Here is a 23115-nt window from a genome sequence, read left to right as displayed (position 1 = left end):
TTTGTACCCATTAACTAAATTCTTGTTGAGGGTCTTCCCTTGATGTTTATTCAACCGATCAAAAATTGTGGAACCTGCATGTTTATGATTACCATCACAAAAGTCTGCCATTATGCTTGGGTCCCAAACCAGTTCAGTCATCTCATATCTTTACAACGTATTTCTGTAAAGATCTGTTTTTAACTCTCTGCTTCACAACTTAAAGTAATTTCATCGAGATGCTAATAAGACTGGGCCCCAAGTGGTTTGTCATAGTGGTAACATTTTGAAGTTATATTCAGGAAGTTCTTTGTCCAGATCTTGGCAAGGACACCACCTATCCTGACTGAGGTTTTTGTGGTCTTGCTTGATCCCTGTGTGTATGTGCCAACATAGTGCCGCAACTAGTGTACAGCTGCTTTATTCCAAACCCTGCCTAATTCATCATTTATCTGTCAATCTGCTCTTTAACACTGTATAGTCTGGCTGCTTGCAGCATCATAAAATGAAAAGTAACCCAACTATAAGACCAGTTAGTTTATGTATCTTCATGTGCTTTGTTAAGTGTGGCAGCAGACATTTGATTTTGCTGTGTTCTGCTATGTTAGGCACAGGAGAATATAATTACTACATGCACTCTTGACTTTCATTGTTCATGCATTCCACTGTTGTTACAGCACGTGTGTGTTGTCCAGCTGAGTGAGCTCTGCATGTTACCAACATTCACCCTTTCCATGCTGTGAATGAGATGTTGCTGTTGATTCAGTTCTCTGGTTGCTACACCCAGTGGATGTTGGCAATGCACATTTTGGAGGCAGTTGCTGTCTCCATTGCTGGGGTAAAAATGTGTTAGATTTGGGAGTTTCTATGTATACAAACCCCCCCCCCCCAGTACTGTTATCCATATATACACAGAAACACCCACGTTAGACACTCCACCCATGCAGATGGAGGCAGTATGTACCTCCAAAATGTCGGCAACATTGCCCACATCCACGTGACATAACAACCCAACAGTGGAATTAACGTCAGCTTCAGCATTGTTAATTAAAGGAAATGAATAGGGAAATTCCTTATTATGCATGCCTTACCCACTGGATTTCCTAATAATCACTTTACTCTCCATGATTTTTTTGACCTTTGGCCATAACAGAGAGAAGTTGTTGCTCTTCCTTGTATCTCCATCAGCAATTGAAGTCACAGGGAAGCATGAGTCTGGTCTCTGAAACCAGAAACACAGGCTGTGGCAGTCCCATTCACCTACTGCCTTGAGAACTTTACTTGTCCCTCATGCATGAGGAATACTCTTGTGTTCAGTTTTATGCATCTTTGTCTTGCAGACAGTTTAGTTACAGGATTACTGTCCTCTGCAATGTGACGCCATGTGGCCTGGCAGATTGTTACCAACATTTGGTGATGTTGGGTAACAGTCTTATCAGACCACACGGCATCACATTCCAGAGGACAGTAATCCTCATAGTCACCATTGCAAGAACCTCAACTCTTGCAGTTTCATTACACTGTATATTTCATATTGTGACATAATGCCTGAAAGCTGGAATAGCGGCGCCAGAGTAGACGTTTGTTGCTAGGCAACAACTCGGTAAACAGGTTCCTGCAGAAATGAACACGAACACAACAGTGGAAGAACTGCTGTTTCTATGCAATGGCAAGGTAAACATATTAGATTTGTTAGGAAACGGTGTCTTCTGATGGGGCCGCCCAGAGGCTATATAACGAGGATCTCGGGCAGCTGAGAGAAGACTTGAGGGAGTCTCTTGAGATGGCAACTGAGAGTCAATTGAGTTCTGAGACACCAGCCTGCCAGGAAATGAGGTCAGGAGCAGAGGAGTTGAAGTGAGGAATTGAGACATCAGAATTATTGAGTGCAGTCAGTGGAGTTGAAAGTAGCTGCAGAGAGAAGGCTTTATGTGTGATATCTGGAGTGTGTAACTCAGTGAGACTTATAGTTCCTGGTTTAAAATCCATTGCCAGGAAATGCATGGTGGAGACAGTAATAGACTGAGGACACTGGTGCGTCTAAGAGTGATCTGTAAAATGCGGAGACTCAAGGTAGCACCGTAATTGCCTGCAGTACTTGTAGTTACGAGTTGAGTATATAAGTGCAATAAATCCAAACAGCCAATCCATACCCTGTCTAATGATCAGAACACTAATACGTGACAGTATTAAATTAACATGGAGTGTCCAAAAATTTGTTTTCACATTAACTAAGCCAAATTTACCCTTTTTTTTTTTTTATAAGAATATCAGTAACTAACATACAAAAACAAGCTTCAGTGCTTCATAATGTGGTTGTCTGGGTTGTGATGCCATCTTGTAGTTCCGTAGATAGTTACTAGTGCTTCAGTGGAAGATACTGCACCCATCTTCAGAGTATAAGATGGAGATTTGGGCATCACATTTCTTGAAGACTGTGCTAACTATCTGATACACAGCAACACAGTACATAATTTATTTCTCAGAGGTTTATTTATAATATGTGGTGGGAAGTGGTCGTGATTTAAGTTGAGATGCTGAGGAAAACTGGAAAACTCACTCAGGACAGTCTGTGTCCTGGCTGAGATTTGAACTTGGTGCCTCCCAAATAAGGATCAGAAGCATCACCACTTCAAAACTGCTTGGTCAGAACTGCACAGTGTCATAAGCCAGAAGAACAGAAAATTAATCTACACCACTGTGACACCTCAGGTCTTGCAAAGTGGTGTGAATTTCTGTGTAGAATATTTTCTCCTGATTGAAGACACAGTTGTGTCCTTCCACATACAGATAGTGGGTCTGCAGACTGAACACTTGGACATCGCCCAATTAAGAATGTATAAACTTTCCAGAATATTTCCAGTTTGCCATGCCCTAACTCAGGCAGTTAGGCTCTGGCTTCTTAGTGCAGAGCGTGTGGCTCGCTGTCTGATATTTTTGGTGGAAAAATTAGCACTAGAGCAGGTTCTTTCCAAGTTTCTTTGGTTTTCACATGGTAATCACCATTCTGCCATTGCCTCATGCTCATCTGTCACCATCCTCTGAGGTATATGATATATGATAGCCCTGACATTATCACATTCTCACGCTTTAAATTTGGGGTTTCAACTATGACCCAGCACCCAGATGGTTTTTCAAAGTGAGTAAAGACCTGCTGCATTTACTTGGAGCAGGAGAATATTGATGTAATTAGCCATAGGCCATTTGAACACTACCCCAGCATTTTCCTGGAGTAACTGAAAAGGTAAAAGGGTGTCCCAGTATCTGAACATCGTGTCATGAAGGTGTACAGAGAATGGGAGATAGATTTTCATGCCGTATCAACAGTGGAACCAGACAGAGGTGGGTGGTCAGCTTCATTCCTTACTTTACCCATGGGGTGAGTTCTCCAGGTGGCCATGTCATGCCTCAAGTGGTTGGTTAGTTGCTGCCCTCACCATGGTGGCCTGGGTTTGATCCCAGGTCAGGTCATGGATTTGTGGTGGAAGTGGCATTGGGGAAGGTTCTCCCCAAGTACTTCAGTTTATTCTGCCAGTTGCCATTCCATCAACTGCTCCACGATCATCATCACAATAGACGCACTAGTGGCTTACATACAAAGTTGACCCAGTCTCATCCCACCCCACCTCATGAATAAAAACAAACATGAAGTTCTGAAAAGAACTAATTGCCTAATTTCCTTTCACTACATCTTGAGTACTTGATATGACACAGACTGCATACAAAACACTTCGTAAAATAACTTTTGAATGCAATATGACATGACACCTGAAAGCCAGAAAAGACAGATCTAACTACACCTCAGTAAACACCTTCCTGCGGCAATGAATACACATGCAAAAAAGTAGATGGGGGAGGGGGACACAGAGAGCAATGTGATCTCATAAGCTATCATATTTTTTTTCTTCTGTGGCGCTACAGCCCCAATTTTGGCCTAGGCCTACCTCCATGAAACTCTCCGTTTCACTTCGGTTTACTAGATCTTAAACATTCGGTAGGACTCCTTGGGCGAGTGATCAGCTCGTCGCAAGGCCTCTACCTGTAGACAAACACAGAAAAAGGCACACAAACATCCATGCCCTGAGTGGGATTTGAACCCCCGAGCCAGGCTTCCGAGCGAGCGAAGACAGTGCATGCCATAGACCGCTCGGCTACCGTGACCGGCAAGCTATCATATATGTATTTCAAAATAAGGAAAGTAGGCTAAAAAGAGCACCCCAGTTGTCTCTTGGTTAGAAGGATGGGCAAGTAAACCATTTGAAACCTCAGTCTGAATAGATAATTTCTGGTCTGAGAGTTGAACCTGGAACCTCCTGAAACTGCAGGATATCTAATTATAATGTTAAGTTAGAAATGCTTGAAGTATATTACATGTCAATATTATGATTTTCATAATAGAACTTTCAGCTACCTAGCAAGTAAAATCTTAATGTTACTGTTAAACTAATATTTGAGGCTCCCTGAATGTGTGTACAATTGTGGGACCCTGAGAATCGTTGTGTCTATACATAAGAACCTCACATAGATATCATTTAACTAGATTTCAATTTTAAAGAAGTAATCCTCTTACTTTTTAGTACCTTTAAGACTTTCTTTGAGTTTTTACTTTGGCTGGGATTGTGCCCCAAATCTGGAAGGTACTGAGAAGTCCTTCTTGCAGATTTTGATATTTCGTGTGATCTTTCAGATCCTCCTGAAATGGAAGTAGACTCAATGAATATAAATGTTAGTTGCAGACAAATTTAACATCATAATTCAAGAGTAAGGTTGCACCTATCTACCAAACTACATGGCACCATATCTAAGAAAACTAAAATCTGTAGTCACATTATTGATTCAGCTGTTGCTTGGGCATCAGCATTTTGTTAAATTGAGTTTTACCTTTATGAGTTTTGGTTAGGAATTGGTGATTAAGATGGTATTGAGAATGTGACTTTAAGTATTCAAAGTCAAGTTGCCACAAATAGTATGTACGGGTGTCACAGACCCCAGAGTCTGTTACTAATGTGTGTAATTGCAGTGCCTGCTGAGCATGGCTAATACTGTGCCCTGGGCAGCTGTACCTTGGTTCTTGACCATGAGAGTCCATTTGTGGGGCTGGGGAGCTGACTGAGCAGGAGGCAGGAAGTGGTTATCATCCTTCTGCTCCTGTTTCTTGGACTTCTCACCATTGTTGTTGTCCTCCCCCAGCCCTGAATCTGATTGACTTGCTCCTGGTCGTCGTGCACACGATGGGAATGAGAGACGCATCTCGAGTTCTGGTGGCTGCTGGGGACAAGCATTGCTGCCAGCGACAGTCACTGTCCATCCAGCACTGCCTGAAACAAGTCCACAAATGCAAGCCAACAAGGTTTATTTGATTAGTTATGGAGGTTACATAGCATTAATGAGATGGGACTGTCATCATTGGTTAGTAGTTAATCTCCGTGTCTGGCCATATCCGGGGGGAACATAAGGCGTATACATATGTTGATTTACTCTGAATAGCTGAGTTGTAAAGGTAAAAAAGGTAAAGCTATCTTTGTAACAGGCTGTGGAGGCCCATAGGGTTGTGAGACGTCAAGGCTCCCACAATTTCTCTAAAAAGTCAGCTCAGAGATCGTGGTGAGGTTGTCAGCCTTACACACCAGCTGCTCTGTACCCCCCAGGAAGATTCCTGATACTCATTTCTGTTAGAGACTGGGTCGACCCCAGGGCCATAGTGTGGCTGGAAGGATTAGGTAAATTGAAAAAAGTCCACTTCATCTGGACCCAAACCCATGACCTTCCAGCTCGTAGCGTAGTGCCTCAACCAACTACACTACAGCCAACTTGCACTTTACTAATAGGAATCTGTATAAGAAAAATATATTTTTGGCTTGACTGATAGATTGTAAGCAGTTTATGTTGGTTGATTCTTTACATTTCCCGTGGTTTACATTTGACATTGTGTATTGTTGCACTGTGTTCAGTTGATTTCAGTATGGTAGTAGGTCTAAAATTGTCTAGAATCTTGGTAAACTACTGACACTAGTAACTTCATGGTTAAGTCTTGTTCAACTAACCCTGCCAGCAATGCTTACCATGTCCACCTCTTTGATAGCAGTACTAGATTGTCCAGAGACTAGACAGATCACAAATACAAATATATTGTACGTGAAATAGAATGCCATTTCTGAACCACTTGTGTGTGCAGTGACTGGTGATGTTGAGAAACCGTTCTATCAATTTATTTTTTTTTCATTAAATAATGAACGGGAAAACAAAAAAATAGTGGTTACTTTGGTTTGTAAAGCTAAGAAATTCAGCTCCCCTCAGACCTCACATATGTGTACCAGTTATGATTGCACAGTTGGGTCACGTTTAACTGAGCCTGTCAGCAATACTTACCACCTCCAGCACTCTGACTGTGGGACTGGAATTGTTCAGACTTATAGTGTTTTTTCCGAGACCGTGACCAGTGGTGAGTTGAACCTCTCTGGGGCTGTCTGGTGGGCAATCTGTTTGGAAGCATGGCTGGACTTGTTGCTTGATCACACTCTGAATCACTGCTTGATGACACAGATGATTCTGAACATGCAAGTTCCCCTGAACCTTCCAGTAGATAGTTAGCATTGAGATGGGGACTTGGCAGACAGAGGTACGTTGTGCTGTTGTCGGAGCCTGCCGAAGAATCATTTGGTTTTAGTAATGCTACAGGTAGTTTCTGTAGTGAAACAGCAGAGGTCCTCCTCATGTTGTGATTGCTGGTCAGTTCTGGCAAGATTGTGGGTGCTTCTTTGTCTTTGTTTCTGTTCTGTTGTAGCAGACGGCTGGGGACAGTGTACTGTCGTATTCTGTTATCATCACCACCCACAACAGTTACGGTTCTTGGAAACACAGCTCCCTTTTTCTGTGATATTCCTTTCTCTCTTTCTGGCACATCAGTTTGTGCTGTGAAACAGAGGTTTGAATTAACATGGGCATTAGCAAACTTATGGCAAATATGTATGGTTATGAAAGTAAGCTTTTCTCTCTGAGGCTTGCAGGTAATGGCATGTTCCTGATGGAAAGACTTTCTAGGAGTTGTATGGTATTAGCTCTGCTATCTGTGAGTTTTCAGATATCCTTGTCAATAGACCGAAAACAAACACACTTCCAGAACTAAAAAAAAAAATTAACCTCATGGTTCAAGGAACTGAGTAATAAGACCTTTGAAGAGACTACTGGATAAATGAGGCAGGAATGGGTTAGTAACTGACTTACATTCCCGACTCACAGATAATGACAACTATGAAAATAATCTTGTGTAAGAAAAGCAGAGAAGAATGCCGTGAAGACGTATGGGCAGTGGAGGTAATGCTCCTTCATTCTTAATCTCGACACTAGATAGATGTGAGTGATCAACTTCACACCCCTTCCAAGTTTTAAGTTTTAAGTTCTTAAGAAGTAAAATAGTGACATCTGGAAGGATAAAGGAAGAAATTATGTAAATAATAAAGAATGTGAAAATAAATCAAGTAGTTATGAACATACTCTAGAAATTGGAAGTGTCTAAAAAGGAGAATACATGTAACAGTTATTGCATATGCATATTTATGTATGTAGTAGAAGCAAGCAGCTGAGATGAGGTTATTAAGAAGCATGGAATGAAAAACCAGGAGAGATAGAATAAGAAATTAATAAATGAAACATAATTTAAAGATTAATATATTGGAAGATAAATTAATAAGCAACAGACTAAAATGGTATGGACGTGTTTTAAGGATGAATGGAAAGAAAATTGCAAAGAAGGTTTCAAAGGTGAAGGTAAAATAAAAATGCCCAAGATGATGAATGGGATAAAAATTGGAACAGTGGATTGGGTTGGTGTTACATAAAATGGAGGGAATCGATGAGGAGTAGCTCTAGAAAGACAGAGGTTGATGGAGGTTCTTGGCTGTTAGGTGACTCGCATGCAGTGAAGAGAAGGAAGGTGTGAGAATGTAGGCAGTGATACAAAGACAGACTGTATAGGTACACAATTAGTGAGATGTGTAGGTCTGCTCTCTTCATCTTCAAATTTGCTTGACAGAGTTTAATGAATTTTTGTATTTAGGAAGCCTACACTAACAGAATTTAGTCCATGTCAGTCAGATATTGCCCACTTTATATTGAGGAAGCTCAAATAAAATTTTTGTCATTTCTCTTTATATGACAGATTGTACATAGCATAAAATGTACATCTCATTAAGTCCAGTAACTTTGTATGGAAACATATTGTGGCATATTTACTCAAAGCAAGAATTGTAGAACCAGAGAAACACCATCTAGTAGTCACTCTAATTCGTGATATATTCGCGGAGACGAGAGAGTCCTCGTAAACAAACGCACGCGCTGTCTCCTTCGTTCTTTGAATGAAATCATGCAGTGATCACGTGATGCGTGTTTTGTTGCAGGGGCATCCAAAGTTCACTCTTCAGTCTGAATGCAGTGAGCACACTGAGTAACTGCACGCTTTGTCCACTCCTTGCTGTCAGCTGTGGCGACTCTGGGCTTGCTTTGTTTACGCTGACTGTCTCATCTCTGAGAATGGACTATAGTTTCGAAATTGCTCTTTCCAGGACACTGACCATGATCTGGTATTCTGAACAAAATGCAACGTTTCAGAAACTGGATAAGAGATTAAATCTTGCTAATGAATTCAGCTGGGTAGCTTCCTCCTCATATTTACCTCAGCATGGAAGGATCTGTTCAGTTTTAGGTACAAAGTAAGAAAGTTAAGTTTTATACAAGGAGCAGTATATTTTCATGCATTCTATCTGTACTGTCAATGAACACTGGCAGTGACAGATTTTGTACAAGTAAACGAGCATCGAGGTCACTCAGGTGACCCTCTTAGCCTCCTATCCAGTAGATAGGATAAATCAGCTCGAGTGTAAAGCTTACATTTCAGTTCCATATAGTGCAAAGATCGACAATGTACAGAGCTTTACTTTCATTGCCCTCTATGCCTTCATGTCATAGAAGGTGCTTTGATAGGGTAAACTATGTCTATGTTAGAGTTAATTTTACCGACCACACAACACATTTTTATTTACTGTCACACTACATGTTTCGACCTCAAGAGGTCATCCTCAGGTGTACAAACACAGTTGCACAATCACACGCAGTCACATTCGTTTTTCCACTTATTTTGATCCTGTATCCTGTTCAGGTCCACGCTCAATAATATGTGTCAAGTTCTTCTTATAAAATATAAGTTAAAAATACAAATGTTGAAAGTTAAAATTTAAAATTTAGTTCACTGTAACTAGTTATATTATTACCACTTGGTTAAAAAGTTCATGAATTAAACTTCAACTCATCACATTGACTGCACTTTCACTTTTGAAGGTCTTGTTGTTCTTCGGTGTCCTCTGATGTTGGATCTGTTACGTTCCTTGTCATGATGGCTACTCTTTTCCTGTATCCTGTTCAGGTCCACGATCAATAATATGTGTCAAGTTCTTATAAAATATAAGTTAAAAATACAAATGTTAAAAGTTAAAATTTAAAATTTAAAATTTAAAATTTAGTTCACTGTAACTAGTTATATTATTACCCCTTGGTTAAAAAGTTCATGAATTAAACTTCAACTCATCACTGCACTTTCACTTTTGAAGGTCTTGTTGTTCTTCGGCGTCCTCTGATGTTGGATCTATTACGTTCCTTGTCATGATGGATCAAAATAAGTGGAAAAACGAATGTGATTGCGTGTGATTGTGCAACTGTGTTCGTACACCTCAGGATGACCTCTTGAGGTCGAAACATGTAGTGTGACAGTAAATAAAAACGTGTTGTGTGGTTGGTAAAATTAACTCTAATATTGATTAAATACACAACAGGATGCAAGAAACAATTAAATTTATGTCTATGTTCTTACATCTGCACTGTAAATATCAGTGTAACATCTTAACATCTGCTAAAAGGCGTCTTAGATTCACTTTCAGTGAACATTACCTTCCCCACAACTGCTATCTGGTGTACCACAGCTGTCTTTCAACAGATAGAAGTTGAGCCACCCCTTGGAGAGTGTCAGTAGGTCCTTATCCTCTGTGTGGGGTGCTAATGCAGCTTTTCCCTGGTAGTTCTCTTCCTGCTCTATATACAAGTCCTCTGGTATCCTTGATTGTCTTGTTAATTTCTCTGCCATGGGAATCCTTGAATGCCTTATTGGTCTCCGTATGGCCTTTCTACTAATGTCACTATTGGTTGCTCTGACATTCCCATTATCGCTTTCTTCATGATTGCTGGTACTGCTTTCATTGTTGGAAGCACTGTGTCTGGTCTGTTTGTGCTTGTTTACCTGGTTAAGGCCGAGACAGCTATGTGAGACTATGTTGCTCCATCCACCCAGACAGCTACCAGCGCTGACTTTGGTGCCTGTTTGTCCAGCTGACAAAGAAGATCTCAGACTTCTGTCAATAGTCAGCCGTAACTGGTCTTCTGCAGAGGATTCCAGTGATCCGCTTCTTTCTTCTGGAATCACTTCAAATCTCTGGTGGAATTTGGCCCCCAGGAGATTGGCTGACCGCCTGATTTGTGGGGCATGAAGAAGCCGTGACTGTCTGTGGACAGGCAAGTGTGAGTTCTGGAGGGATTGTTGAAATGTGACTGCAGTGTCTGGGCTCAGTTTCCTTGTTCCTATGGGTGACTTCATGATAGGTATCGCTGACTTGAGTGGCAGCTGAGGTCTGTTTTTAATTGGGTCTGGTGGTGACTCTGGTATGTTAGATTGAAGAATTGTGTTTGGTGTGGCACTGCATTTCTCATCTTCACACTTCAGTTCTGGTGAAGTTTGGCAGGACACTGTAATGAGTGATTTCTCTTCAGGAGGTTTTTTGGCTACCGATGACTTTGTGGCTTTTGCTATGTTAGATTTCATGCTGTGCTCATGATTTATCTTCTGGTAGACAACTTGTGGAGAGGATATTCTTTCAGCAGGTGATGCTGTTGCTGCTTTTACTTGCTGTCCTTCAGTTGTATTAATGTTGTTCTTAAGATTACCTCTGTTAGCAGTCTTTTGCTCTTTTGTGTTATGTTGTAGCAGATTTTTGCAATTCTGTAACTGCTTTAGAGGCATTTTTGCTTCCTTACCTTCTAACTTTTCATGTGGTTTCAAGATAGATTCTCTTGTTGCAAGAGATGGAGATTCTTTGGCAAATCCCTCACCATTTTCAAGTAACTTTCTTTCATTTGTTATTTTATTCTCTTTTCTGTTATTGGCCTCGTGTATTGATGTTTTCACTGGAAGACTATGATCTTCATGTTTTGTTGCATTAGTTTCGTTTCTTGAATTCTTTTTTGTTTCGCTTTCCTTTGCATATTTATCACCTTTCTGCATCTTCCTCTTAGAGCCATTTGCTGTTTTCAGAGGAGGGCATTGTTCTTCAGGTTTCTGCTCTTTTGCTGTCATATTTTCTTCTACTGGGACATTTGATGTTTCTTGAGGCATAACTTTCTTCATTGATTTAACTTCTTTCTGTACTTTCTGTACTTCCTTTGAAACATTTAGAGTACACTCTTCTTCCTGCCTGTGTACACCATGTTCTTTATTTCCATTTCCTGCAGAATCTGCAGTCTTCACTGTAGGTTCTTGCCCAGGAGATTTCTTTTCCTTATGTTCTGCTGAATTTGATGTTTTCAGCAGAGGACTTTGTTCTTCATGTTTCATTTCTTTACGATTTGTCATCCCATTTTGTGAAATGTTAACTTCCTCCTCCTTTGGAGTTTCCTGGCCTACTTGTGATGGAAAGTCAGGTCTTGATGCTTTAAACCGTTTTACAGGTGGACTGTGTTCTTGTGGTATGTATTCTTTCTTTATCATATGTTCAACACTTGGGAACATCGATAACCCTCCTACAGGAATGCTTTTCTCTGGTAACTTCCTTTCATTTTTTTCCTTACAGCCATTGCTTGATAAAATGAAAGTCCTTTCCCCAGCTTTGCTTTGTGACACAGGTTGAAATATTCCTGCGCTTGATTTTATACTAGGAGGCAATCCTGCTGGTGATTTTTTGTGTATGGTTTTTATGGGAACACTTGGGTCTATAGCCTTTACTTCTTCATGAGGTTTGTTCTCAGTTTGTGACATCTCTCTGAGAGCATTCTTATCTACTGTGCTCTGTGTGCTAGTCATTGCATGTACAACCACTCCACCACTGGTCTCCACCTCTGCTCGAATATTCTCCTTCTGTTCTGTGTTCATGACTACATCTTCACCCTGATTCTTGAGTCTCTTCTTTTTGTTCTTTTTAAGGTCTATCTGCAGATGTCTCTGTGTCAGCTTCTTCTTTAACCTCTCTGGCATGCTTTGTGATACAACTTGTTTTTCAATGTCTTCATCTACTTTGACAGTACCTGCTTCATCAAGACCAGTTTCCATGGATACAAAGAATGCCTTGCCTTTCCCTCGAGGTGTTGCTGCATTGATCCTTCTGTGTAAACCGTGTTTATAATTTCTGTCTTCTGGTAACAGCTGGAGTATGTCCCCTCGTACAGGTTTAGAGTCATGTTTTGTGGAATTGTGTTTACTTGTGCATGAGGAGGGCCTTTCCTCCAAGCTGTCCACCAAACTAAGACAGTCTGAGTCACTGTTGCTGTTGCTTGAACATTCCCCTGAAGAAGTGTTAACCAGCATGGATATTGAACGGGGCAGGGCAGAATAGCGAGGCACGACCAGTTGTGTTTCATAGCCCTTGCGGTATGTACTTCCGATCCCAACACAAGAACCGATGGGGCCATGCCTGGGGGAGGTGGGCAGAGCATTGGAAGCCGAGATTCTTCGGTTCATCCACAGTCTGTGTCGCTGAAGTTGCAGCTGAACAGTGTGTTCCTCATCTGTCAGCCTGCTCCAGCCATAAGGACCCATATCTTCACTTGTGGAAAGACTTGCAGTGGAGCATGATACTACTGCCTGGATACCTGGAGAGAGTCTAGACTTTGTTGGTGGGTATGTTGCAGTTCCACAGAACTCAGCAGTGTGGGTTTGAACTGTGGTGGAGCTGATTGGCTTGATAAGCAGATATGTCTTACTTCCGCAGAATTCCATGTCCTGTTTCTTTGATGGAAGAATTGACATTTTATTTCCTGGAATTTCAGTTTTGATTTTGCAAGCAACATCATTATTGAGACATTTGGATGGGTCTCTCTGTACCCCTGTAGGTTGTATAATGATTTCCCAGGATTTTGATTGGGATTTACAATGTTCAAATTCAGTGTTTGTGGACGCTTGCTTATGAGAGAGTTGCAGGCTACCTGAAGGAGGTTCAGCTTCGCCTCTTTCTTTGGAATTGTTCTTGGCGTTGCCAAGTGTACAGTCAGGTTCCACGGCATGACCACTATCTTCTGTCTTCTGTGAATTTGATTCCGCTGATTGCGACTTTACATATCTGCCCAGCATATTCAGAATGGGTCTGCTGTCAGTGTCTACACTCTCATTCATGAAATCAATATGGTCTATGGATTTCTCAGAATGTGAAACTTGAGTCTGCCCAGGATGCGCAACAGGATTATCGCACTCCCTGATGATACTAGAAGGCGTGCTGAGCGCAGTTGAATCTGACCTCAAGCTGAGTGTTGCATCCTGCGTGGAGACAGTGTTTTCACTGGACGGAGGGGTTGTGGAGCTTATTAGAGATGGCATTGTGACTGAAGGCCTCTCGGGCGATGAACCACTGATGCTAGACTCCACAGGTGTAATGCTACAGGACTCTGATGCCTGGTGTGACATTGAAGACAAACTGTGTGACTGCTCAGGGTCAGGTGTACTAACACTCACTTCTCCACCAGGTGTCAAACATTGTGTCATGTCTGTCAGGAGCGGTGGCTGGTCTGGAGATACTGTGGACTTCTGAAAGCAAGCCTCCGGCATGGAAATTCTGTTTCTGGAGGACCTCCCAGGTGTTGACGAGATTGTGTCTGAAGTAATGGGCGGCTTGCTTTCTGCAGATTCAACTTCTGTCATCTGTGAGGCGGATGATTTGACCATGGATGGACTCTGATGCTCCACTCTTTCATCTGCAGATGAATGAACGCTTCCAGTATACTCACTGTGTACAGAGTTGTCTCGTCTTGAAATATTTGTTTCTACTTCTCCATTTCCCACACTGTCAGAACTTCCTATCGATTCTTTATTGTGCATGGACTGCAAAGTATAATCATTGAATTCAGCCACTTTTGTCTGTGTGAAAGACATTTCACCCTGCAAAACACTTTTTTGGTCAACAGATCCTGGACTTTGATATTCCTCTTTTTTAAGGGTGGATAAAGGGCTACTACCTGTGAACTCTAATCCTGATGTCTGGGAGGGCGATAAATCATCTTTCACTGAACTTGGTGGCTCAGTGGACTCAGTACTGTGTGGTGAACTTGGTTCTACTCCTGTGCTTGGTGTGGAAAGTGGCTTGTTGTCACCAAGTACTGTTGGAATTGCTAACGAATCATCAGATGCTGAAATCTTTGGCTCTGCGAATCCTGTAATATCTTCTGGACTTGTGTGGTTTCTTGTAGTGGGCGAAGATGCTTCAGCTGAAGTTTGGGTGCCCTCAGTTGCTCTACCCAACACTGACTTACTACTTTGCTCAGACACTGTGTCCAATGTGGATTTGGTAGGAGTGATATTCACTGCACTTTCACTGAGGTCAGGAGAGCAAATCCCTTTCCCAACTGTGTTACCCATTTCATCACTGTTGTGATCACTAGAGTGTGATGGTGAAGTCTCAGCTGGGGGATCGTCAGAGGAGCTTCCTGTTTTGGCTGTGGGGTCACTGGAGATCGTGTCGGGGGTTGCAACTGGTACAGTAGCTACTCCACTGTCACTGGAGCCAGACTGCTGCTTGGACAGAGAATACTTCCTCATAACAGTCTCTGGCACCGAGTACCGCCGATGTGGGAGGCCTGGGTTGGTAGGAATCTGACCCTGTATTTTACTGCTCATCTCTCGATCGGTCCCCATATCGACCACGGTTGACTGCTCCTCGCAGGCACCAGCTTCCCTGCAAAAACACCAGCCATGTACCTCAGTCCTCAGTATACACCATATGACATCGCCTACTGTCAAAGAATTTGTCTTATTTACACTTACAGAGCTTGAGACAAACGTGAGATGAAGTAAATCAAACCTCTGAAGTATGAAGGTCAAAGTCAAAGTTATGTTATGACCAGCGGTGAGTCAGCCAGTCTGTCTTGGTGTCAAACCACCATCTGGGTTCCCAAGACCAAATTTTTATTAATGTAAGATTGTTGCAGGTTTGTTTATGTGTGGCTCTGTCTCTGATGAGAGAACGAGTCTGTCATTTATAATTATTGCTGGTCTTTGCCAGTGCAATCATCCTCAGGTCCGAGTCCTGTGGGACTCATGAGAACATTTTACTGTCTCAGATTGGACACCCCCGAACCTGGAGGACCAGGTCCTTGTATTTATATTCCCCAGGAACAGAGTGGCCCATTCATCTAAGTTATATTTAAACACGCAATTCCTACCTCACAGAAAGCACTGCATCTCTGTTACGAAGACCACCTGGTTATTGTTATATAAGGAAATCATTGCTTTAATTGTTTCTTGCATCCTGTTGTGTAGTTAATCAATATTAGAGTTACTTTCACCGACCACACACCACGTTTTTATTATTGTCACACTACATGTTTCGACCTCAAGAGGTCATCCTCAGGTATTACGTTCCTTGTAAAAGATCCAGCATCAGAGGACGCGGAAGAGCAGCGAGACCTTAAAAAGTGAAAGTGCAGCCAATATGATAAGTTGAACTTTAATTCATGAACTTTTTAACCAGTGGTAATAATATAACTAGTTAAAGTGAACTATACACAGAGAAAACAAGTGAATGTGAAAATATAACCAGTGATCGAAGTTGAACTTCGACTCACAAAAAAAATTTTAAATTTTTTAAATTTTAAATTTTAACTTTTAACATTTGGAATAGTATTTTCAACTTGTATTTTATAAGAAGAAACTTGACATATATTATTGAGCATAAACCTGAACAGGATACAGGATCGAAATAAGTGGAAAAACGAATGTGATTGCGTGTGATTGTGCAACTGTGTTCGTACACCTGAGGATGACCTCTTGAGGCCGAAACATGTAGTGTGACAATAATAAAAACGTGTTGTGTCGTCGGTGAAATTAACTCTAATATTGAAATCATTGCTGTTTATTTTGAAAATCTTAATGAAACCAGTATGTACACTACATGGGCCACATGCAGTCTTCTTAATGTTACAGCAGATGGTACATATACTAACCACTGTGTTTCAAAGGGTTAATAACTGACTGTTAATTTTAGTCAGTGAGTCACTTATTTGACAAAACATGCAGTTCTTCAGTTACTTGGTTTGTGAGGTTGTGTGTCAGTCAGTCAGACATAGTAACTTTGCAGAGCAGAGCCCTCAGAAAGCTAATAATTACTCAGATAGTCAAGAGATATTACACTTTATATTGAAAATTCTCATTACCGCTTTCAGAAGAGCCCACCACTGGTCCCTTTCCTGAACCACAGGATTCCAGTCTACCTCCTTTCACCCTATTTCCTCAAGATGCGTTTTAATATTATCATCTCCTCTATGCTTATGGCTTCAAAATGGTCCATAAGCTTTTACTATCAAACTTTTATATGTATTTCCTATCTCTGCTGTACTTCTACATACCCTGCTCATGATAGCCTTGATTTTATGGTCTTCATAATATTTGGTAAAAATTATGGATCTCATTATGCAGTTTGGGCCATGCTTCGGCTTTTTCTTTCACCTTAGATCCAAATACTGTGCTTAGCACCCTGTTTATGTTCTTGCCTAGGGTGAGAGTCCAAAGTCCACATCTACATAAAACAAGGGATAGAATTATATAGTTTTGTATTTTTTAATCTTTATATATTTTTGATAGCAGGCAGGAAGACAGCAGGGTCATGCTATCAGAATTCTAACTACCTGCTCGCACGAGCAGTTGTCAGTCTAAAGTAGGCTTAGGAGATCTCCATGTTAGGTGTTCGTGAATCCCCCCCCCATTAACTTTTGAATGGTTGAACCAATCTTTGTATCATGTCATCTGAGCCCATTTCAACGGCGAACTTCACTTCTGTATGTGTATCCCCTGTCGTTGCTAGGTAGCGGCTCGGTAAAAAGAAGTTACCACCGCAACGAATACATACGCAATAATAGAAGAATTGTTGGACGCGTTGTTTTTCATGCGTTCCTTATATTAAAGTAAAATAAGTGATTAGTTCTTCCCAGAACTGTTTGATTATTAGTATACTTCTCATGATGGGAAATGAGGTGATACGTTTTCTTTTGGTATGTGTTTGCTTTGTAGCGTACGGCCGGGTCATGTTACGCTGGACACTTTTTAGTCTGTTTTGAATTTTGTAATTCTACGGCGCAGTTAGTAGCCCCGAGTCAGGATAGTCGATATCCCAGCGGAGGTTCGAAGCGAGAACTTCTCGAATACAAATCTAGGGCGTTACCGCTAGACGATGCCCGTTACTTTGTACATTGAACAAAGAAGAATCGCGTGGCAGTAAGGCGGTGTGGTCCAGTTAGGTCACTCCGAACTCCTCCGGAACGAGCCGTAAGGAGAACGGTACATCACGTAGCCTTCCGGCTGTTTTGTTTCCGTGGAATGCACGCCACAAGGCTGCTACGAAATCGATCAGGTGGCCTCAGAACCGTAGGAAACTCGAACATATTGTGTGGGCCTTTTGGAACGTGAATTTCCTGAGGAAGAAGGACGAAAGAACGGCAGAGGAATATGTGAAAAGGGAAAGTCGTGGGAGAAGTGAGAAATGCTTTATTCTGAGTAGAGGAATACCATCGCTTTCTTAGAAGGTTTTGCAGGTTTCGGCCGTTGCTCATTTCGATAAGAGTAGTGAGAAAGTGAAGACGTTTGAATGGCTAGAAGCACTGGCTTAATATACGGGCTAGAAAATCGTCTTAGCCAGCAGAAATTGTCTGCATTTTAGCTGCACTTGTCAGTTCAACTACCATGAAGCATCAGTACTGGATCCTACGTAAATATGTTCTCCAGTTTTCTGTGTGTTTTGCCTGTCAGATACGCTGCGACAAATACGGCGCCTCTGCCGTAAGACCAACCCCCTCCTCTCGTCAAAGAGGAGATCCCGTTTCCAAACTTCGTAAACGGCCTTAAAACGAATAAAAATTTGGTAATTGGGGCTCGAAATCAAGAATGACTGTGCTGGCGAAGGCCAGCAACAGTTTATTGCTATGCTATACTTGCCAGTCAGAAGATGCGGATTTTGTACTCTTGGAATTTTAGTCTAAGCAATAGACATATAAACTTTCGGTTCCTACGATTTAGAAGCAACTCTGAAGTTTCAGCAGGTTCCTACAATCTAGAATAAAGTTTAAGTTGGATTCAGCAGGTTCCTACAATTCTAGAATGAATCGTGAAGTTTGAGGCAGAGTGTTCCTAGAATTTAGAAATTAACCTGAATGTGGAGGCAGTATTCTCCTAGAATGTAGCATCTAACTTCAGCATTGAGGCAGAATGTTGCTACAATTTAATGGTTGGAGGCAGTATGCTTCCGGAACGTAGAATTCAACCTGAAGATGGGTGCAGTAGGTTCCTAGGTTTTAGAACCTACCTTGAAGATGGAGGCCTCCAAAACGGTGGTACACTCCTAGCAGACCACCATGAGACATAATCCACAAAACCACATTCTGAATTTTCACTGCCGCGAAACCCCCAGATCTTATAACGTCAAGAGGGTGCGTGTCTGGCGTCGAAGTTCTTTTCCGAACTTCTCGTTTGAAATGGCGACGTTTTTTTCTTATGGGAAATGTCTGTACGCTGCTTCCTGAAGTATTTAATGGATAATGGCGGTTATTAGTTGTGCTTGGAACTTCTTGTTGGAATAGTAGAGCATCTCCTTGGAATTCAGACACTCGGACAGTACGTCCACACAATTGACCCAGTTTCTCAACTGCTGTTATTGGCACACGTCACAGAGTTATTTCTGATACGTCAATATTTTAACGAAATTTGTCGGAAATTTCAGATTCTGCCATCTTTTGTTTCGCATCTTAGCAGGCCTTTGATATAAGTGGAGCTGTTTCCACACAGCCACACGAGCTACCAGCAGTTCGCAAAATAACGCCAAAAACTCTAATGGAAAACTGGCTTAAGGCGCGTATTGTCTTCGAACGCTTGAGCACTGGAATTAGGCTTCTAATTCCAGTCAGCGCAGAGATGTACACTGTGTCCGGATATTTGTCCGTATTTGTGTTGTCCTGCGCAGGAAAAGCCTGACAGTGGCCGCATCCCTCCCCCTACAATGAGACCTATCCGATCCGATGTCTAGAGCGTGGTTCTCAGCCTTTGTGAGACCGCGGCCCAGTAAATTCTTTTTTATGAGACGAGGGCCCGGTAGCGGGCCGCGGTCCGACGGTTGAGAAACGCTGGTCTAGAAGATTCATACTGAAGATAAAAGTTAAGTCTGTCCTTCTGATTAATTAAGCGTCATGCCATTCTTCTCGAGCTCGGATAGCGCAGTCGGTATAGTGACCGGCTACGGGCTGCACGAACGAAGTGTAGGAGTTCGAGTCCCGGTAGCGACGAGAATTTACTCTTCTCCACGTCGTCCAGACCGGCTCTGTGGCCCATCCGTGCTTCTATCCAATAGGAACAGGGTCCCTTTGCCCGTGGTAAAGCGGCCGGGGCGTGAAGCTGACCACTCCCAACTAATATCGAAGTCAAGAAAACATGGATCCATACAGCCACTCCCCACACGCCTTCGTGGCATAGTTCTAAAATAGTTAAGCCATTCTTCAACCATGAAAATAGAGGCAGCTGGTTGCCACGAAACGTCGGTAACTACCACACTGCACAGCGTCACTGACTTACATTCTGAAATTTCGCAGTTTGGATCTCAACTGGGCCACCGCCTGTCCTGTCTGAGGTTTCTTTTTTTATTATTTTGCTCAGTCCCTACAGGCGGGGCACGCGGTGGCGTAGTTGGTTGAGGCACTATGCTACAAGCCGGCAGGTCGCGGGTTCGAGTCCCGATGAGTTCATTGGATTTTTCAATTGACCTAATCTTTCCAACGGCACTGTCGCCCTGGAGTCGACTCCGCCTCTAACAGAAATGACTACCAGGAATATTTCTTGGCGTAAAGGGCGGCCGGCGCTTAAGGCTGACAACCTAACCGCCATCTGTGAGCCAATTATCTAGAGAAAATGTGGGAGCCTCGACGTCTCAGAACCCTGTTGGCCTCCACGGCCTGTTACACGGATAGCTTTACCTTTTTTCCCTACAGGCAGATGCCTTAACTTTGGCCATACTCACTTTCTCCCACATTATTCATTATCGCCCTATGATTCGACTCTGTATAATATTGTCTGAGCTACTATAGCATCATTATATGAATTACAAATATGGCTACACGGCGTTACATCCCAGAAAACCATAATCTTCCTACTCACCGCTGTGAGAACCTCGTATCTCACATGTACAGTACTCACCTCGGAACAGAGCTGAAAGCATTACTACTGCTTGTTGGAATACCATTGCGATTTGCATAATGAACGCCGCTGATATATTTCGCCTGCACGCCACTTCCGCAGACAAGCTATCACGTGACTACTGTTTTTTCCGTTCCCTGGGGTTTGCACAGGGTTTCGTTAAGACAGCCCAGAACCCGGAAGTAACTTCTTATCGCGTAAATCGCATTTAAATGAAGCCAGGACTGTGCCCTGTAATGAACGCGTCACAGATGTACAGGCAGTGTATCTGGATCTGGCGTCTGGGATGCGCATGAGGAAAATGAACAGTCTGGCAACAAATAGCGGATCATTGGTTGCAGCTACATTGTTGTGAGAGAGCACTTATATCCCATACAGCGCCTACAGCATTTAAAGCAGTTACCGGACTCGATCAAATCCATTGCGCATTCCGACGAGAACGGCCAGGCTAAAATAAACAGAGTAGATACTGCACTTTCTCCACTCGGCCAGACGTTTCATGTACCAGGTCTGTATAACGAGAGGTATGAGTCGTTGATTTGGTATATTTAGAATTCCGAAGGCTTTAAATGTACGCGTATATTCTAGAGAGAAAACTAAACTGTCCTCTTTGATATAACGCCTTGTAATCTGGTGGAGAGTTTCAGACGTTTCGGAGGAATCTTCGCCTTCAAGTAAGATTTGATATTCTCATGGGATGTAAGCAGTGTAATATGCTAGAGTGCGTTACCGACGTTTCACAGGAACATACTGCCACAATCTTCAGGGTAGAATAGTGATTCTGGGAGAGGGAGGAGGTGACCAGTGCGCTTAATGAACCAATACGAGTAAGGAGAACAAAACAAAAATAAGCTATATGAGTGATCTATACTGGGAGAAATTATAGCCCCCGAAGCTACGCTGGTTTTCTAAACTGAAGCAAGCCGCATGACTTTGGGAGCGACACAGCAACACTGAAGTCCAGTGATCCAACAGGCACAGTGATGAGTGGCATTCACACTCACCTGTCAGAAACCAGGCACCGTGGGGATTCCCAGGCCCTGCGGATTGTGTTGAGCACCTCATCTAGAGACGGAACCGACGTTTCGACAGCGTCAACTGTAAACGGAGAACACAACTATTATACTGTGACATGTAGACCCATTGCTGGGGATCGGCTCGGTAAACACATCCCCGCGGCAACAAATACCCAGGCAACAATCGGATAACTTCCGTTGCTACACAACGGCGCTGTAAACACAATAATAGAACCAGTGTTGCATTAGGTGTTTTCTGTATGGTTCTCATATATCCATTGTTAGGCAACGGATGTTTTCTCTGCTGTAGTCCGATCCAAGGGTATATAAGAAACAGCCAACAATAATTGTCAGTCAGGAGGATAGTAACCCATGCGGAGGCGTGGTCGAATACCTCCACCGTGACCTTGCGAGTCATAGGAGGGGACAAAAAAGGAAGTCTCAAACCTGAGACAGTAAATATGGTCGTGAGTACGAAGGGACTCGGACCCGAAAAAAGACTGCGCTGGCAAGGGCCAGCAGCATCTGCGGAAGACAGACCCGTCCTTTTGTCAGAGAGGGCGCCTCACAAGAAACCAAGACCGTAACTGTCAAACAGTAACAGATCTGGTCATGAAGACTTACTGACTGACTATCAGTCGCAACGTGACTTTGACTTTGAATTGTCAGTCACTCGTAGTTCAGTTGTCAGTTGAAAGTCGGCCTGTGAAGAGGAGACTTTATGTGTACTGTAGTTACGGTGAGACTTATAAATCCGTTGCCAGGATACGACTTAGCGTGTCCTAATGATTTTTGAACTGGGTAGAGCAGCGATAGCGCTATAATTTATTGAGATTGCGAGTGATTGTAAAATGAGGTGTTAATAAATTCAATCATCAAATCCAGACCCCTTCTTATATGTGACAATCCTGATACTAGTGCAAATGCTGCCCGACCGAGAAGTCATAAGCTACCTGCTGCCCGACCGAGAAGTCACTGTTCGATTCACGACAGAGGCAAGAAATGTTATTTTCTCGGCAGCGTTGAGATCCAGACTCTTGTCCAGCGGTTACTGGTTTCTCTTTCAACGGTGGTAAAGTACCGTAGCTTGAAGCTGGCCACTCACCTCTACCTGGTGGCATGGTTAATAATGCGTGGAGTTATACCTCCGGTTCATGGAGCGGTGCTTAATTAAGCATAGAAACAGCTTTACGCAGAAATTGCAGTGAATCATTGTGAGTGCCGTATGTTGTGCGCCCCCAGATATCACGTGAATGAGCAGTGCTCATTAGCCTGGGTGTGTGCGGGAAACTATATTAACAAACGTTAAAGACTTTTAAGAAAATTGTATTCAGGGATATAACACCCTGTAGTCCGATTGAAGTCCACCGACATCTTGAAGGAATTTACTGCCTCCATCTTCAGGGTGGAAGAGCACGACAAGCACGAAATCCACAAGATCCAGGCATCAAAGAGTACATGCAGTTTCTTATAAATACTTAGGTAAACGTTACTTCCAGTACATGGAAATTGTTTAAACAGGAAACGGAAATTAAAAACAATTTAATTCCAGGCGGGGCGGTAAAGCGGTAACACTCTAGACTCGTATTCCAGAAGGTCTTGGTTTAGAATCTCGGCCAGGATATTGGCTATTCTGAGGTTTCACGTGGT

The 23115-nt window shown here is 42.5% G+C and overlaps 1 protein-coding gene across 1 annotated transcript in view; it reads right to left on the bottom strand.

The window, feature by feature from the left end:
• LOC111865954 overlaps positions 1–23115 on the bottom strand; it is a 42056-nt gene that overhangs the window by 1778 nt on the left and 17163 nt on the right. Inside the window, exons 4-9 of the mRNA XM_023854396.2 lie at positions 21454–21547; positions 9919–14954; positions 6349–6891; positions 5043–5297; positions 4560–4672; positions 1071–1201 (exon numbers count right to left, since the gene is read on the bottom strand). Coding sequence (XP_023710164.2) covers positions 1071–1201; positions 4560–4672; positions 5043–5297; positions 6349–6891; positions 9919–14954; positions 21454–21547 — 6172 coding nt within the window. The remainder of the gene's footprint in view (positions 1–1070; positions 1202–4559; positions 4673–5042; positions 5298–6348; positions 6892–9918; positions 14955–21453; positions 21548–23115) is intronic.

This window comes from Cryptotermes secundus, unplaced genomic scaffold (genome assembly GCF_002891405.2).
Source record: "Cryptotermes secundus unplaced genomic scaffold, Csec_1.0 scaffold3443, whole genome shotgun sequence".
Classification (NCBI taxonomy): Eukaryota; Metazoa; Arthropoda; class Insecta; order Blattodea; family Kalotermitidae; genus Cryptotermes; species Cryptotermes secundus.
Note: the sequence above shows the minus strand (reverse complement) of the source record. Positions and strands in the feature narration are given on the sequence as shown.